The following is a 17,970-nucleotide window of genomic DNA, read 5'->3' as shown; positions in this document are numbered from 1 at the left end:
CCAAGTGGCACCCTAATCCCTATATAGTGCACTACTTTTGACCAGGGCCCTTAGGGAATAGGGTACCATTTGGGACGTACCCAGAGGTTTGCCGTTATCAGTAAAAGAAAAGGCTTCTTCCATTGGTTGGCTTCTGAAATGATTCCTTGGCATGGCGATTATAATGAAACTAATGAAATGAGTAATTACATCTAATCTGTCTGAGAGGCACGTCGGGTCAGTTCACAGTAATGACTACACATTTTTCACGCCGCGCCCCAGGGGGACTATGGGATGGCTCAGTGGGAGACGTCCTCTGATTGGTCGGTTGGTTGCTGAAGCTTTGGCCTTTGCGTACAGGGACAGAGAGGGGGGCTTGGGCCATTGTTAAGGGACGGGGTGTACCGCATGTTGAGTTGAAAACAAGCTCACAGAATACCTTGGATTGGATTGATTGCTCAGGCTTTGGGTTTAGTGTACAAACACAGGCTTGGGCCAATGTTATGGAAGAATGAGGCTGTGGGGAAATGCTAGTGTACGGAGTGTCTCTGGGTTGATAATAAGATCACAGAATACCTTGACATAAAAATAGACCCTGATAACATACACTGTCAAGAAAAATCTATACTGGAAAGACATTACAATGATCCAACAAAATGATGCAAAGTATACAAGCAAACATGTACAGAGGAAAGGTGCAAATATGGTGTAAGGCAAATCTCTGCACAATGAAGACAGGAAAGAAAAACCATGATGATGGACTCATAACTGAACTATCTGATCATCCTTCTTCTCAGAGACAAACAGGACGTTGTGAGGTTCCCAGTGGACAACAACAGGTCAACAATCAGAAGACAACAAACTGATTAATGAACGAGAAAGGAAAGGACTGTTCAGAAGCAGGCAGAAATAAAAATACATTGTATCACAACCACAAGGTGGAGATGTGGAACATGACTGTTGCTGCTTACAATTGATGTTACCAACGCTGCTCTTATACAGTGCCGTATAGAGTAGCCTTACCTTGCAGCTGAGTTTGCTGTTCTGAAGCAGCAATATGAGAGAAGACAACAGCATGTATCAACATCCATCAATCATTAGAAAGCAGAACCCCCATGACAGAACCCCCATGACAGAACCCCCATGGCAGAACCCCCATGGCAGAACCCCCATGGCAGAACCCCCATGACAGAACCCCCATGGCAGAACCCCCATGACAGAACCCCCATGACAGAAACCCCATGCCAGAACCCCCATGGCAGAACCCCCATGGCAGAACCCCCATGGCAGAACCCCCATTGCAGAACCCCCATGACAGAACCCCCATGGCAGAACCCCCATGACAGAACCCCCATGGCAGAACCCCCATGACAGAACCCCCATGGCAGAACCCCCATGACAGAACCCCCATGGCAGAACCCCCATGGCAGAACCCCCATGACAGAACCCCCATGGCAGAACCCCCATGGCAGAACCCCCATGACAGAACCCCCATGGCAGAACCCCCATGGCAGAACCCCCATGGCAGAACCCCCATGGCAGAACCCCCATGGCAGAGTTTTACAATGTAAGAGAGGCCAATGGTTAAAGACAGGCGGCCAGTTCAGGGTTGTGTAATTCAACATATTGAAGGCTACAGTGTCTATTGGTTTATTCCATACCTTCCCCCTATTTGACCTAGATAGTTTGTGTGTATGTATTGATATGTAGGCTACGTGTGCCTTTTGTAAAAAATCAACTAATGTAGTTCTGTCCTTGAGTTGTTGTCTAGTAATGTTCTGCACTGTCATCTTTCATGTTCTGTGTGGACCCCAGGAAGAGTAGCTGATGCTTTCACAACAGCTAATGGGGATCCTAATAAAATACCAAATGTGTCAAAAACCCAAGTGGCGCCCTATTCCCTTTATAGTGCACTACTTTTGACCATTGGACCCATAGGGAATAGGGTGCCACTTGGGACGCACCCCTAGACAAGACTAGATAAGTCTATTTTCCCTCCACACCAGGCAAGCCCAACATGTCACACATGATAACAGAAAACACATTTTTCTATAGCTTATTTTCCTTTAGGGCTTACCAATGTATTTGGCCCTCTCCTCCCTCCGCTCCTTAGCCAGCTTGTGTCGTTGCTCTGACGTCAACCCATCTAGGCAGAGAGAAAAAAATAACTATGCATCAGTTATACATTTATTTTTACCTAAAAATATCAATGCACTGCAGAGTCCCAGTGCACCAAACAGCTGATCACACCTGTCATGTAGAGTATAATAGTATGAGAGTGGTCACGTACTTGAAACAATTCCTGTATCAATTCTAAACTAGAGAGTGATTTCATACATATATTCAAGATGAAGGTCAGGAAGCTACATCTCCCGCTGCGATGCTATAATGTTATTCCCTCAACAGTTGAACAATGCTGTGTGAACCTGAAGGGAACTCATGTGTTCATGTGTGCGCCTCAAATGGCGCCCTATTCCCTATATAGTGCACTACCTTTGACCAAAAGTAGTGCACTATATAGGGAATAGGGTGCCATTTGGGATGTACACCATGTATTTTTCAGCATTTCCTGTCTGCAGCAATTATCAACGTCCTCCCTGATACACTTTGATAAATGCAAACAGCGTAAGATGAAGGATTTTATTGTATTAATTTCTAATCCTGTTTCAGGCTAGGCGTGTATTTTGGTGACGGGGACTATGGAACTGCTCTACTTTGATTAAGCTGTATGCATTGGAAACAGGGCCCTGGGGTAACCAAAGTCTCCTTTTCTGGAGCCCCATGCTATGTAATATGTTGCTGCGTTTTTCTCTGCCAACCTGAGAGGGCCCTGCAGCAAGAGCGCCGGCTGTCACCATAGCAACCACTCTTTCCTCCCACCACAACAATCGAAGGGTGAAATTCCTGTACTAGAGTCTACCAACCAGGACTGGCGTCTTACAGCCAGGACTGGAGTCTTACAGCCAGGACTGAAGTCTGAAGAGACAGGGCTGGAGTCTAAAGAGACAGGGCTGGAGTCTTACAGACAGAGCTGAAATCTTACAAACATGGCTGGAGTCTTACAGCCAGGACTGGAGCCTTACAGCCAGGACTGATGTCTGAAGAGACAGGGCTAGAGTCTGAAGAGACAGGGCTGGAGTCTTACAGCCAGGACTGAAGTCTGAAGAGACAGGGCTGGAGTATGAAGAGACAGGGCTGAGTCTGAAGAGACAGGGCTGGAGTCTGAAGAGACAGGGCTGGAGTCTGACGAGACAGAGCTGGAGTCTGACGAGACAGGGCTGGAGTCTGACAGCCAGGACTGAAGTCTGAAGAGACAGGGCTGGAGTATGAAGAGACAGGGCTGAGTCTGAAGAGACAGGGCTGAGTCTGAAGAGACAGGGCTGGAGTCTGAAGAGACAGGGCTGGAGTCTGACGAGACAGAGCTGGAGTCTGAAGAGACAGGGCTGGAGTCTTACAACCTTACAGAGTCTTACAGCCAGGGATGGAGTCTTACAAACAGGGCTGGAGTCTGAAGAGACAGGGCTGGAGTCTGAAGAGACAGGGCTGGAGTCTTACAGCCTGGACTGGAGTCTGAAGAGACAGGGCTGGAGTCTGAAGAGACAGGGCTGGAGTCTTACAAACAGGGCTGGAGTCTTACAACCAGGGCTGAAGTCTTACAGCCAGGCCTGGGGACTGGAGAGACAGGGCTGGGGTCTTACAGCCAGGGCTGGAGTCTGGAGAGACATGCTGGGGAAGGTTCACAAAAACCCCCTGAGCCAGGAGGTCCTGTCCCAACACAAGGCCCCACTACACCCCCCTCATCCCTCTCCTACCCACCTCCTCCATACCGCCCACCCCTCCCCTAACAAATGAAGATTTGTAGTTCACCCACTGCCATCTGTCTGATTGGGTCTGTAATGACTGAAGATCCATTAGATTAGTCTGAGAAATTATAGAAACCTTTCACCAGTCCACAGATATGAATCACTGAATGGTTCTCCCCTCACATGACAACTAGCTTCAACAGCTACCAACCTGTACACCTCACACTGGATGTCTAACCCAGTGGGTCTCTGAGCTGTTCTGAGCACAGGCCAGGTGTTGTATAACGTACCTCCTTTTTTGGGATGGGGGCTGGTGCCAGACCCAGGGGTGCCAGGTCTGGCATCTGTCTTTGTGGAGGGGTCGGTCTTTGCGGAGGGGTCGGTCTTTGTGAAGGTGTCTGTCTTTGTGGAGGGGTCGGTCTTTGTGGAGGGGTCGGTCTTTGTGGAGGGGTCGGTCTTTGTGGAGGGGTCGGTCTTTGTGGAGGGGTCGGTCTTTGTGGAGGGGTATGTTTTGGGACAGGACTCTGTGTCTGGGGAGAGGTCTGAGATGTCTGAGTCGTCTGGTGTCAGAAGATCCTTCACTATCTTCTTGTCTTCATTCTGGATGGCTAAAGGCTGCGGTGTGGAGCGGAGACCTGGAGGAAAGAGTAAACATTCATCAATGATCAGAAGTAGAATACTATGCATAAAGGGTAGGTTTGAAGACAATATATTTGTTTAATGTACTGAAATATCAAAATATGGAATACCTGTGCAAGTAGAATATTTACAAATTATTGATATCAACATTATATCAATACCTGTCCCAGAACACACTTGGGTGAGTATTATACAATTCTTATCAAGCCAGTATGATGATGTGATGCTAGCACTAGTGATGCTAACAAACTCTAGCATCATCCCAGACCAAAACACCTTCACTGGGAAGAACTGCCTGCTGTCATTATCCCAACACTCAAACTCATTACCTTCCATTAACATCTCTTTCTCACCCAATTCACACACATCAGTCACACTCCTCCACTCCTCCTCTCCTCCACTCCTCCTCTCCTCCTCTCCTCCATTCCTCCTCTCCTCCTCTCCTCCACTCCTACTCTCCTCCACTCCTCCACTCCTCCTCTCCTCCACTCCTCCTCTCCTCCACTCCTCCACTCCTCTCCTCCTCTCCTCCTCCTCCCCCTCCTCTCCTCCACTCCTCCTCCACTCCTCTCCTCTCTCCTCCTCTCCACTCCTCCTCTCCTCCACTCCTCCTCTCCCCTCATCCTCCTCCCTCCTCTCCTCCTCCTCTCTCCTCCTCTCCTCCCTCCCTCCTCTCCTCCTCTCCTCCACTCCTCCTCTCCTCCCTCCTCCACTCCTCCACTCCTCCTCTCCTCCTCTCCTCCCTCACCGGAGCTTTTGGTTCTGCAGAGCCAAGCTCACCACAACATCAGACACATTAAACGCCCCCAGACAACCCAGGGACAGGGCTGGCAAGAGGCACACAGTGTCCAATATGGCACCCTATTCGCTATATAGTGCACTGCTTTTGACCAGAGCCATTCGGGCCCTGGTCAAAAGCAGTGCACTAGCATATATAGAGAATAGGGTGCCATTTGGGATGCAGCCACAGTGTGTAATACATCTGATTTATCTTCAAAGGAAGACCAGGCTCAGCTTTCCCCAAAACACACAAGACACATTCAAAGGCAGAGGGAAGGAAGTTAGGGAATACATCAAAAAAAAATTGCAATAGATTGAGAAAGAGAGAAAGAGCAAGAGAGAGGGGGGAGGGATATATATATAGAGAGAGAGAGACAGAGAGAGAGAGAGAGAGAGAGAGAGAGAGAGAGAGAGAGAGAGAGAGAGAGAGAGAGAGAGAGAGAGAGAGAGAGAGAGAGAGAGAGAGAGAGAGAGAGAGAGAGAGAGAGAGAGAGAGAGAGAGAGAGACAGAGAGACAGAGAGAGAGAGAGAGAGAGAGAGAGAGAGAGAGAGAGAGAGAGAGAGAGAGACAGAGAGAGAGAGAGACAGAGAGAGAGAGAGAGAGAGAGAGAGAGAGAGAGAGAGAGAGAGAAGGAAAGAGAGGGAGAGAGAGAGAGAGAGAGGAAGGAGAGAGAGAGAGAATGAAAGAGGGAAGGAGAGAGAGGGGGAGTAGTCAATGGTAGGCTTTGAGGGGACTCCTATGGTAGGTACACCTATAGCTCATCTCTTGGCAGCAGTACTGTAGACTACTTTATAACTGACCTCAACCCAGAGTCTCTCAGAGCGTTCACAGTCAGCCCACTGACACCCCTATCAGACCACAGCAAAATCACAGTCTACTTGAACAGAGCAATACTCAATCATGAGGCATCAAAGCCAAAGGAACTGAATAATTTAAGAAATGCAATAGATGGAAGGAAAGTAGTGTCGAAACCTACCAAAAAACAATAAGGACACAACAAAATCAATCCCTTTTAGACAACTTCCTGGAGAAAACGTTCCACTGTAATAGTGAAGGTATAAACTTGGCAGTAGAAAACCTAAACAGTATATTTGACCTCTCAGCTTCCCTATCAAATCAAAAAATCTCTAACAGAAAACCGAAGAAAAGTAACAACAGTGACAAATGGTTTCATGAAGAATGCAAAAACCTAAGAAAGAAATTGAGAAACCTATCCAACCAAAAACATAGAGACCCAGAAAACCTGAGCCTACGCCTTCACTATTGTGAATCACTAAAACAATAAAGATATACACTACGGAAAAATATGGAACAGCATGTCAGAAATCAGCTCAATGTAATTGAAGAATCAATAGACTCTAACCACTTCTGGGAAAATTGGAAAACAAACAACAACACAAAGATATATGGGTAAACCACTTCTCCAATCTTTTTGGCCCTATAACAAAGAACAAACAGCAAAAAAATATACATGATCAAATGCAAATCTTAGAATCAACTATTAAAGACTACCAGAACCCACTGGATTCTCCAATTACATTGAATTAACTACAGGACAAAATACAAACCCTCCATCCCAAAAAGGCCTGTGGTGTTGATGGTATCCTCAATGAAATGATAAAATATACAGACCACAAATTCCAATTGGCTTAAACTCTTTAACATCATCCTTAGCTCTGGCATCTTCCCCAATATTTGGAACCAAGGACTGATCACCCCAATCCACAAAAGTGGAGACAAATTGGAACCCAATAACTACTGTGGGATATGCGTCAACAGCAACCTTGGGAAAATCCTCTGCATTATCATTAACAGAACTAGTTCATTTCCTCAGTGAAAACTATGTACTGAGCAAATGTCAAATTGGCTTTTTACCAAATTACCGTACGACAGACCACCTATTCACCCTGCACACCCTAATTGACAAACAAACAAACCAAAACAAAGGCAAAGTCTTCTCATGCTGTGTATGTATGTGTATGTGTATGTGTATGTGTATGTGTATGTGTATGTGTATGTGTATGTGTATATATATACAGTGGGGAGAACAAGTATTTGATACACTGCCGATTTTGCAGGTTTTCCTACTTACAAAGCATGTAGAGGTCTGTAATCTTTATCATAGGTACACTTCAACTGTGAGAGACGGAATCTAAAACAAAAATCCAGAAAATCACATTGTATGATTTTTAAGTAATTAATTTGCATTTTATTGCATGACATAAGTATTTGATACATCAGAAAAGCAGAACTTAATATTTGGTACAGAAACCTTTGTTTGCAATTACAGAGATCATACGTTTCCTGTAGGTCTTGACCAGGTTTGCACACACTGCAGCAGGGATTTTGGCCCACTCCTCTATGCAGACCTTGGGATGGTGTTCTTGGGGTTGTACTCATCCTTCTTCTTCCTCCAAACATGGTGAGTGGAGTTTAGACCAAAAAGCTATATTTTTGTCTCATCAGACCACATGACCTTCCCCCATTCCTCCTCTGGATCATCCAGATGGTCACCGGCAAACTTCAGATGGGCCTGGACATGCGCTGGCTTGAGCAGGGGGACCTTGCGTGCGCTGCAGGATTTTAATCCATGACGGCGTAGTGTGTTACTAATGGTTTTCTTTGAGACTGTGGTCCCAGCTCTCTTCAGGTCATTGACCAGGTCCTGCCATGTAGTTTTGGGCTGATCCTTTACCTTCCTCATGATCATTGACGCCCCACGAGGTGAGATCTTGCATGGAGCCCCAGACCGAGGGTGATTGACCGTCATCTTGAACTTCTTCCATTTTCTAATAATTGCGCCAACAGTTGTTGCCTTCTCACCAAGCTGCTTGCCTATTGTCCTGTAGCCCATCCCAGCCTTGTGTAGGTCTACAATTTGATCCCTGATGTCCTTACACAGCTCTCTGGTCTTGGCCATTGTGGAGAGGTTGGAGTCTGTTTGATTGAGTGTGTGGACATGTGTCTTTTATACAGGTAACGAGTTCAAACAGGTTCAGTTAATACAGGTAATGAGTGGAGAACAGGAGGGCTTCTTAAAGAAAAACTAACAGGTCTGTGAGAGCCGGAATTCTTACTGGTTGGTAGGTGATCAAATACTTATGTCATGCAATAAAATGCAAATTAATTACTTAAAAATCATACAATGTGATTTTCTGGATTTTTGTTTTAGATTCCGTCTCTCACAGTTGAAGTGTACCTATGATAAAAATGACAGACCTCTACATGCTTTGTAAGTAGGAAAACCTGCAAAATCGGCAGTGTATCAAATACTTGTTCTCCCCACTGTTTATTTGCGAGAAAAAAAAATCATATGGGGGATTGGAAGTGATGCAGACAATTACATTGATGGATGTTACAATCTATCTGAAATATTAAAGCTGATCTACCCCCTAAAAAAATTTCTAATAATTATAATAATAAAATTAAAATTAAAATGCATTCTCAAGCTTTGTTGATTTCAAAAAAGCTTTTGACTCAATTTGGCATGAGGGTCTGCTATACAAATTGATGGAAAGAGGGGTTGGGGGAAAAACATACGACATTATAAAATCCATGTAATACAGGCCCCTGTTGCAGTGGAAAGTGCTGACGTGACATTTAGAATGGTTAATTAATACAGTGCCAACCTCTGCAAAGTGCAAACTATGCTGCTGAGGCTAAACATATGAAACATATGGTTACTACCACACTGATCTGAAGATGGAGCATTATCCTGTGTGTGGGGGGGTGGTGTGGGGGGTGGTGTGGGGGGTGGTGTGGGGGGTGGTGTGGGGGGATGGTGTGGGGGTGGTGTGGGGGGTGGTGTGGGGGTGGTGTGGGGGGTGGTGTGGGGGGTGGTGTGGGTGCTGGTGTGGGGGTGGTGTGGGGATGGTGTGGGGGGTGGTGTGGGGGTGGTGTGGGGGGTGGTGTGGGGGTGGTGTGGGGGTATGAGTCGACAGAATGTTACGTATGCCATTGGAATGAGACACCATACCACCTGGCAGCTACTTTACAGTATCACCAGTAACATTCAAAGTCAAGTTACATATACACATCTCAAATCATCGATAAGATTCACCAACAAAGTCTGATACACGGACTATTTGATACATTATTATTTACTGCTGCTCTTTAATTATTTGCTATTTTCTATTTTTTACTTAACACTTTTTTTTTTTTTCTTAAAAAACTGCATTGTTGGTTAAGGGCTTGTAAGTAAGCATTTCACTGTAAGGTCTACACTTGTTGTATTCGGCACATGTGGCAAAAACAATTTGATTTGATTTGATTTGCTCTGATCTCTGGTCCTGAGGCTTCTTAACCTCTGACCTTTTGGAGGGTCACAGAGAGGTCACAGCAATCCAAAAAACTTCCTGTGTTAATTCCTGGTCTGACATTGTTCTTAAACTTGGCTCGCCTGCTGACTTTGGCTGTGTCCCAAAGGGAACCCTACTAGTGCACTACTTTTGATCAGGGTCAATAGGGCTCTGGTCAAAAGTAGTGGAATAGGGTGCCATTTGGGAAGCAGGCACTGTGTCTCTCTGGGCTGGGCTATTCAGCTGCTGTCTGGGCCCGGCTGCTCACAGTGAGAGAGAGAGAGAGAGAGAGAGAGAGAGAGAGAGAGAGAGAGAGAGAGAGAGAGAGAGAGAGAGAGAGAGAGAGTGGGGGAGAGAGAGAGTGGGGGAATGGGGACAGGGGAAAATAAAAATTGCGCACCTCCACAATGACCTATGGAGAACAGCAAGAGAGGAGGAGAGAGAGACAGAAAGAGGGGGGAGGTTCAGTCGAACGAGGGTGGAGAGAAAAGGTGAATGATTAAAAGGGAAAAGAAAGAGGTTGAGAGGCAAAAAGTGGAACGGAAGGGAAGAGAGAGATGAAAAGAGAGAGAGAGAAGGATATTGTTGTGTGATATAGGTGTGAAGGGCTCCAGGCCAGCTAGCTGACTCACATTAAGCTCACAGCAGGTAGACGGAGCGTATCCCTCTCTGCAGACCCATCCAAGTTTGCATCCCTAATGGCACTCTTTTCCCTGCATAGTGCACTACTTTTGACCGGGGCCCATTGTGAGCGTCGCCGTCTCCGACCAAACATTTTAGAGGACCTCCTCTTGGCCGCAGCGAGAACATTTTGCTGTTTTAAAGCTAATTTTCTGCAATTGTACACATTTTGCCAAGGGCGGATATAAAATTGTACAGTTTTAAAGCTTGTTTCCTGCAATTCTACACATTTTGTCACGGCAGGTAGCGTAGCGGTTAACAGGTAGTGTAGCGGTTAACAGGTAGCGTAGCGGTTAACAGGTAGCCTAGCGGTTAACAGGTAGCTTAGCGGTTAACAGGTAGCATAGCGGTTAACAGGTAGCCTAGCGGTTAACAGGTAGCGTAGCGGTTTACAGGTAGCGTAGCGGTTAACAGGTAGCCTAGCGGTTAACAGGTAGCCTAGCGGTAACTGAAAGGTCGCTGGTTCAAATATCCGAGCAGACAAGGTGAAAAATAAGTCGATGTGCCCTTGAGCAAGACACTTAACCCTAATTTGCTCCAGGGCGCCGTACTACTATGGCTGACCCTGTAAAACAACACATTTCACTGCACCTATCCGTATGTGACAATAAAACATGTTTGTTTTCTGTAGTCAATCAACACCCACTGGAGTGATCCACAGGTGGTCTCTCTCTCCACAGGTAGGCAGGACTGGGTGGGATGCTGGGTGTCTTATGTACTGAAGAAAAATAAGACCCCTCTTGATCTGCTTAGGAAGTGTGGGTTGTAGTGTGTTATGTTAGCACAACTCAAGTGTACTAGTCTGGGGAGTTTGCAGAATGTGTGTGGTGCGTGTGTGTGTGTGTGTGTGTGTGTGTATGTTTGTGTGAGAGAGAGAGAGAAAGAGAGAGAGAGAAAGAGAGAGAGAGAGAGAGAGAGATAGAGAGAGAGAGAGAGAGAGAGAGAGAGAGAGAGAGAGAGAGAGAGAGAGAGAGAGAGAGAGAGAGAGAGAGAGAGTGTGTGTAGTTTGAGTACTAGCTGTCCGTATGTGACAATAAAACATCCTTTACTTATGCTGTCAGAGTAGCTCAAACTAAATAATTGGGGGCCTGTCATGGCAAATAGTTTCCCCCTTTTGGCTGGGGGACATTATTTGGCATGACAGGCCCCATGCCATGACATTTTTGGAATTTTAGATTCTCCCCTGACTGTCTAGATGATCTTATTTAAATAAATATATATAGCTCCATTATCTTTTCTACATACTTAATATCTGGTTTTAGTCATTTAAGTTTACACAGAAAACATTTTACCATCCCAAAAAGTATTTTCTAATTTCTATTTTTACATCATATATTTGGGAGTGGCGGCAATATAGAGGAAACACTGGAGTTAAACAACCGTATCCAGGTCTGCTGGGTAACTGGGAGTAAAGGTTATAAAGACACCTTCCAGCTATTATAGTGTCATGAGAGAAAGGTGAGTTCACCTCTGTCTGACCTTTTAAAGGCTGGGCCTACTACAGTTGAAGTTGGAGGTTTCAAGTCATTTTTCCAACAATTGTTTACAGACAGATTATTTCATTTATAATGCACTGTATCACAATTCCAGTGGGTCAGAAGTTTACATACACTAAGTTGACTGTGCCTTTAAACAGCTTGGGAAATTCCAGAAAATGATGTCATGGCTTTAGAAGCTTCTGATAGGCTAATTGACATAATTTGAGTCAATTGGAAATGTACCTGTGGATGTATTTCAAGGCCTATCTTCAAACTCAGTGCCTCTTTGCTTGACATCATGGGAAAATCAAAAGAAATCAGCCAAGACCTCAGAAAAATAATTGTAGACCTCCACAAGTCTGGTTCATCCTTGGGAGCAATTTCCAAACGCCTGAAGGTACCACGTTCATCTGTACAAACAATAGTACGCAAGTATAAACACCATGGGACCACGCAGCCGTCATACCTAGCTGTGGGGGTGCTTTGCTGCAGGATGGACTGGTGCACTTCACAAAATAGATGGCATCATGAGGAAGGAAAATTATGTGGATATATTGAAGCAACATCTCAAGACATCAGTCAGGAAGTTAAAGCTTGGTCGCAAATGGGTCTTCCAAATGGAATGACCCCAAGCATACTTCCAAAGTTGTGGCAAAATGGCTTAAGGACAACAAAGTCAAGGTATTGGAGTGGCCATCACAAAGCCCTGACCTCAATCATATAGAACATTTGTGGGCAGAACTGAAAAAGCGTGTGCGAGCAAGGAGGCCTACAAACCTGACTCAGTTACACCAGCTCTGTCAGGAGGAATGGGCCAAAATTCACCCAACTTATTGTGGGAAGCTGGTGGAAGGCTACCTAAAACATTTGACCCAAGTTAAACAATTTTAAGGCAATGTTACCAAATACTAATTGAGTGTATGTAAACTTCTGACCCACTGGGAATGTGATGAAAGAAATAAGAGCTGAAATAAATAATTCTCTCTACTATTATTCTGACATTTCACATTCTTAAAATAAAGTGGTGATCCTAACTGACCTAAGATAGGGAATTTTTACTAGGATTAAATGTCAGGAATTGTGAAAAACTGAGTTTAAATGTATTTGCTAAGGTGTATGTAAACATCCGACTTCAACTGTAGGTCTCAAGGTTTAAGCAACTGGAAAAGACATTGACAGAAAAGTTCAAACTAAAATAGAAGCCATTGTGACATCTCCGCAAAGAAACAGGAACTTACAGCCATACAACAGGGAAGGAGGATGACAGAGTGTGAAACTGTGTTATAGGGTTATTACAGTAATAAGTAACAGTCTGAGACTGTGTTATAGGGTTATTACAGTAATGAGTAACAGTCTGAGACTGTGCTATAGGGTTATTACAGTAATGAGTAACAGTCTGAGACTGTATTATAGGGTTATTACAGTAATGAGTAACAGTCTGAGACTGTGTTATAGGGTTATTACAGTAATGAGTAACAGTCTGAGACTGTGTGATAGGGTTATTACAGTAATGAGTAACAGTCTGAGACTGTGTTATAGGGTTATTACAGTAATGAGTAACAGTCTGAGACTGTGCTATAGGGTTATTACAGTAATGAGTAACAGTCTGAGACTGTGCTATAGGAGTTATTACAGTAATGAGTAACAGTCTGAGACTGTGCTATAGGGTTATTACAGTAATGAGTAACAGTATGAGACTGTGTTATAGGGTTATTACAGTAATGAGTAACAGTCTGAGACTGTGTTATAGGGTTATTACAGTAATGAGTAACAGTCTGAGACTGTGCTATAGGGTTATTACAGTAATGAGTAACAGTCTGAGACTGTGCTATAGGGTTATTACAGTAATGAGTAACAGTCTGAGACTGTGCTATAGGGTTATTACAGTAATGAGTAACAGTCTGAGACTGTGCTATAGGGTTATTACAGTAATGAGTAACAGTCTGAGACTGTGTTATAGGGTTATTACAGTAATGAGTAACAGTCTGAGACTGTGCTATAGGGTTATTACAGTAATGAGTAACAGTCTGAGACTGTGTTATAGGGTTATTACAGTAATGAGTAACAGTCTGAGACTGTGTTATAGGGTTATTACAGTAATGAGTAACAGTCTGAGACTGTGTTATAGGGTTATTACAGTAATGAGTAACAGTCTGAGACTGTGTTATAGGGTTATTACAGTAATGAGTAACAGTCTGAGACTGTGTTATAGGGTTATTACAGTAATGAGTAACAGTCTGAGACTGTGCTATAGGGTTATTACAGTAATGAGTAACAGTCTGAGACTGTGTTATAGGGTTATTACAGTAATGAGTAACAGTCTGAGACTGTGTTCTAGGGTTATTACAGTAATGAGTAACAGTCTGAGACTGTGCTATAGGGTTATTACAGTAATGAGTAACAGTCTGAGACTGTGTTATAGGGTTATTACAGTAATATGTAACAGTCTGAGACTGTGTTATAGGGTTATTACAGTAATGAGTAACAGTCTGAGACTGTGCTATAGGGTTATTACAGTAATGAGTAACAGTCTGAGACTGTGTTCTAGGGTTATTACAGTAATGAGTAACAGTCTGAGACTGTGCTATAGGGTTATTACAGTAATGAGTAACAGTCTGAGACTGTGTTATAGGGTTATTACAGTAATGAGTATTTGGGTGTGGTCGTGTGTTTTCGTGTGTGGCCTTTAATGACATTGAGGGTTGGGACTTGGGAGGAACCAAAAGTGGATGAAGGAGAAGGACAAGGCACATAAAGAGAACCGATACAAACATGATGACATGACTCAAAATGGGACAGACTGAGAGGAACATTCTGTTAGTAAACCCTTAGTTGTTCTTAGCAGTGAGTCAGTCTGTGTGTCTGGTCGGGTTGTTCTTAGCAGTGAGTCAGTCTGTGTGTCTGGTCGGGTTGTTCATAGCAGTGAGTCAGTCTGTGTGTCTGGTCGGGTTGTTCATAGCAGTGAGAGTCAGTCTGTGTGTCTGGTCGGGTTGTTCTTAGCAGTGAGTCAGTCTGTGTGTCTGGTCGGGTTGTTCATAGCAGTGAGTCAGTCTGTGTGTCTGGTCGGGTTGTTCTTAGCAGTGAGTCAGTCTGTGTGTCTGGTCGGGTTGTTCATAGGAAGTATAGTTTCAGATTCATATTCTTTTAGGTCACTTTTATAGTCTCATTACTACCTCAGCATCTAACAAAATATTGTAGATTACATTTCATAGGGATATTAGACTACAACCAGTCGTAGTAAGTATAGGGGACTTCATGCCTTGAGATCAGCAGCAGAGCATATGAGCGGAGTGGAGCGGTGAGAATCTCAGCTCCTCGCTCACGGAGCTGTTCACCCCTCCGCTCCCCCGCTCAAAGCCACATCAGGCCAGTCCGCTCATTCATCGCTCAGCCTCAACGCAGTTTGCATCGCGCTCCACTCAAATCGCCCCCGCTCACTCCAAAAAAAAAGAACAAAATCTGCATGTATTTCACTTTTAGCTTAAACCACAGCACTCTACTTTATCTCCCCGAATTTGTTGCATACAGACTCATCCGGATTATCCATTCTGTCCTTGAACGGGGATCTAACACTGACGCTAAAATGAGATGTTGAATCAGTATAGTATATTCCATAGCGAATTGACCCGTTGTTTGCCAATGTTTCTGCACAAGCTTAGCGTGCCCATTGGAAGTGCAGCAGTGAGTGTAATCGGTGAGCAGGGATTTGATTTCTGTGACACCAGGGAGGATCATTCCCAGGTTCCCCAGCTCCTTCTGCATTTTGGTCTGTGAGATCTGCTAGTGTGTCAGGCCACTGACAAGGTGCGTCAGCTGCCACTTGATTCAGGGTGATGTTAGCAACATTAGACTTGGAGTTTGTTTTGCCAGACGGTATTTTGGAACAACCGGATGAACGACTGAATCATCCGCAGCTGGCTGCTCCATCGAATGGCGCAGGCATTTGTAGAGCGGACACCTAATTGGATCGGTTTCCTCTGTGCTCTTGCGTACACTTTTCACCAGGTGCCCGACTTTCACTAACAGCCTATTAATGTTGTCGTGCTTGTTAAAGGCGTTTTTGATCGCCAGCTGAAGCATGTGAATGGGGCATCTCAGATGTAAATTTGACAAAGTAAAGTACTGATTTATCATAGTTTCTTCGGGGGGTATAGCCCGGTTGAGCTGCGCTGGCGAAGTGTTGCATCCCTTCGCGTTCTCCTTTACTCAGCGGTTCATAGTCCACGAAAATCATTTCAAAAAATGCTACATCCAGCTCTCTTTTTCTCTCCCTTGTTATGGTTGGGCCTTTTGCGTGCAGTGAATAAACTTTGAATTCCTCAACCCTTTTCTCTTGTTGCTGCTGCTGCTCCTCTCGCTCTATAAAATACAAATTCATGGACGACACAAATTAAATTAAACAGATGGATTCTGGGTCAGGCTTGAGCATGCTTCAGACTCGTGGTGTGATGAGCGAAATTGGAGCGGGACATAGGGCGAACGCTCCGTCCTTTTTAAAAATACCGCTCTGCGCTCTGTTCTAAAATCCGATCCGCTCACGCTCCACGCTCGCTCCCGCTCCCACTCCGCTCATATGCTCTGATCAGCAGACATACTGTACTCTATGTTCACAATCCCTACAGATATGTCCCCAGTCTAGCCAACACGTCTCATCAACTAGGCCCATTCATGTTAGAGGGCCCCAATGAACACACAGACACGGATCCGGCAGATCCACCCTCCTCCGCTCCTTCCAGCCATCCCCCCTCTGCGGCCGGCCATCTCAGGTTTCTGTGCCACTCCGACAGACACAGTAGTTAAAAATAGTGAGGGGCTGCTTTTGGAGCGTGGTGCACCCTACGGAGAATGTCAAGTTTTGTCAACCATAGATGGGGACTGGATTTCTGCTGAGGCACCTTAGGAAAATCACAGAGACTGGAAGCATGCTCTGAACGTGACTGTTAAAGTACAGAACAAAAACACATCTAGAGAAATACTGACAAGGGAACAGAACTAGGCTATAGGTGGAACGTTTAAGCAAATTAGTGTTAACACATCTTTAGAAGAACTGCCTTTCACCGGCTAGGAGGACAAGAGGTTACATAAGGCTGCAAATGTTATTATATTCTAAATTCTCGATAAACCCGTGCCTAGACACGGTGCGCTGCCCCGTGCGTTGGCCTAAACTGGGACAGTGCTGTAAATGGAGCACAGGGGCTTTCCAACTGCACAGTTACAATGTGCTGGGATTGGGAAGCAGGTCAGAGCCTGTGATGGCGGCTGTTTGTGTGTGTGTGTCGGAGGCAGCGTGTGTGTGTGTCGGAGGCAGTGTGTGTGTGTCCTTTAAAGATGCCAACAGATGAAAACAGCATTGTTTATAATGAGTCCTAGAGACCAACAACAGCTACACATCACTGTCACCCTGGACACCCTGTGCACACGTGAACCAGCATTATAACTCTGCATGAAAAAAAAACATCATTCACCTTTTATGTTGACAATAACGCCCTTATTTGCTGTATACTTTGGAAGTATTGGAATTAGGCCAAGACAGTATCTAAAGGAAACCCAATGCATTTTTATTAATTTTTTTACCTTTATTTAACTAGGCAAGTGAGTTAAGAACAAATTCTTATTTACAATGACGGCCTACACCGGCCAAACCCGGACGACGCTGGGCCAATTGTGCGCCGCCCTATGGGACTCCCAATCACGGCCGGTTGTGATACAGCCTGGAATCGAACCAGGGGGTCTGTAGTGACGCCTCAAGCACTGAGATGCAGCGCCTTAGACTGCTGCGCCACTCGGGAGCAGGGGTCGCACATAATACATAATACACTGAGTGGACAAAACATTAGGATCACCTGCTCTTTCCATGATACTTTGGCTTGCGAAAGTATTCACCCCCCTTGGCATTTTTCCTATTTTGTTGCCTTACAACCTGGAAATAAAATTGATTTTTGGGGGGTTTGTATCATTTGATTTACACAACATGCCTACCACTTTTATTGTGAAACAAACAAGAAATGAGACAAAAAAACAGAAAACTTGAGCATGCATAACTATTCACCCCCCCAAAGTCAATACTTTGTAGAGCCACCTTTTGCAGCAATTACAGCTGCAAGTCTCTTGGGGTATGTCTCTATAAGCTTGGCACATCTAGTAACTGGGATTTTTGCCCATTCTTCAAGGCAAAACTGCTCCAGCTCCTTCAAGTTGGATGGGTTCCGCTGGTGTACAGCAATCTTTAAGTCATACCACAGATTCTCAATTGGATTGAGGTCTGGGCTTTAACTAGGCCATTCCAAGACATTTAAATGTTTCCCCTTAAA

General features: G+C 44.8%; 1 protein-coding gene across 7 annotated transcripts in view; it reads right to left on the bottom strand.

Moving 5' to 3' along the window:
• Nucleotides 1–17,970, bottom strand: part of LOC121586787 (MAP7 domain-containing protein 1) — a 79,602-nt gene that overhangs the window by 34,859 nt on the left and 26,773 nt on the right. For 5 of the 7 annotated variants that reach the window (XM_041903774.1, XM_041903776.1, XM_041903778.1 and 2 more), the window contains exons 2-4: nt 4,073–4,417; nt 2,057–2,125; nt 1,003–1,023 (exon numbers count right to left, since the gene is read on the bottom strand). In XM_041903774.1, the coding sequence (XP_041759708.1) occupies nt 1,003–1,023; nt 2,057–2,125; nt 4,073–4,417 (435 nt within the window). The remainder of the gene's footprint in view (nt 1–1,002; nt 1,024–2,056; nt 2,126–4,072; nt 4,418–17,970) is intronic. The other 2 variants (XM_041903777.1, XM_041903780.1) reach the window with 1 other exon arrangement.

The sequence above is a fragment of the Coregonus clupeaformis genome, chromosome 17 (assembly GCF_020615455.1).
Source record: "Coregonus clupeaformis isolate EN_2021a chromosome 17, ASM2061545v1, whole genome shotgun sequence".
Classification (NCBI taxonomy): domain Eukaryota; kingdom Metazoa; phylum Chordata; class Actinopteri; order Salmoniformes; family Salmonidae; genus Coregonus; species Coregonus clupeaformis.
Note: the sequence above shows the minus strand (reverse complement) of the source record. Positions and strands in the feature narration are given on the sequence as shown.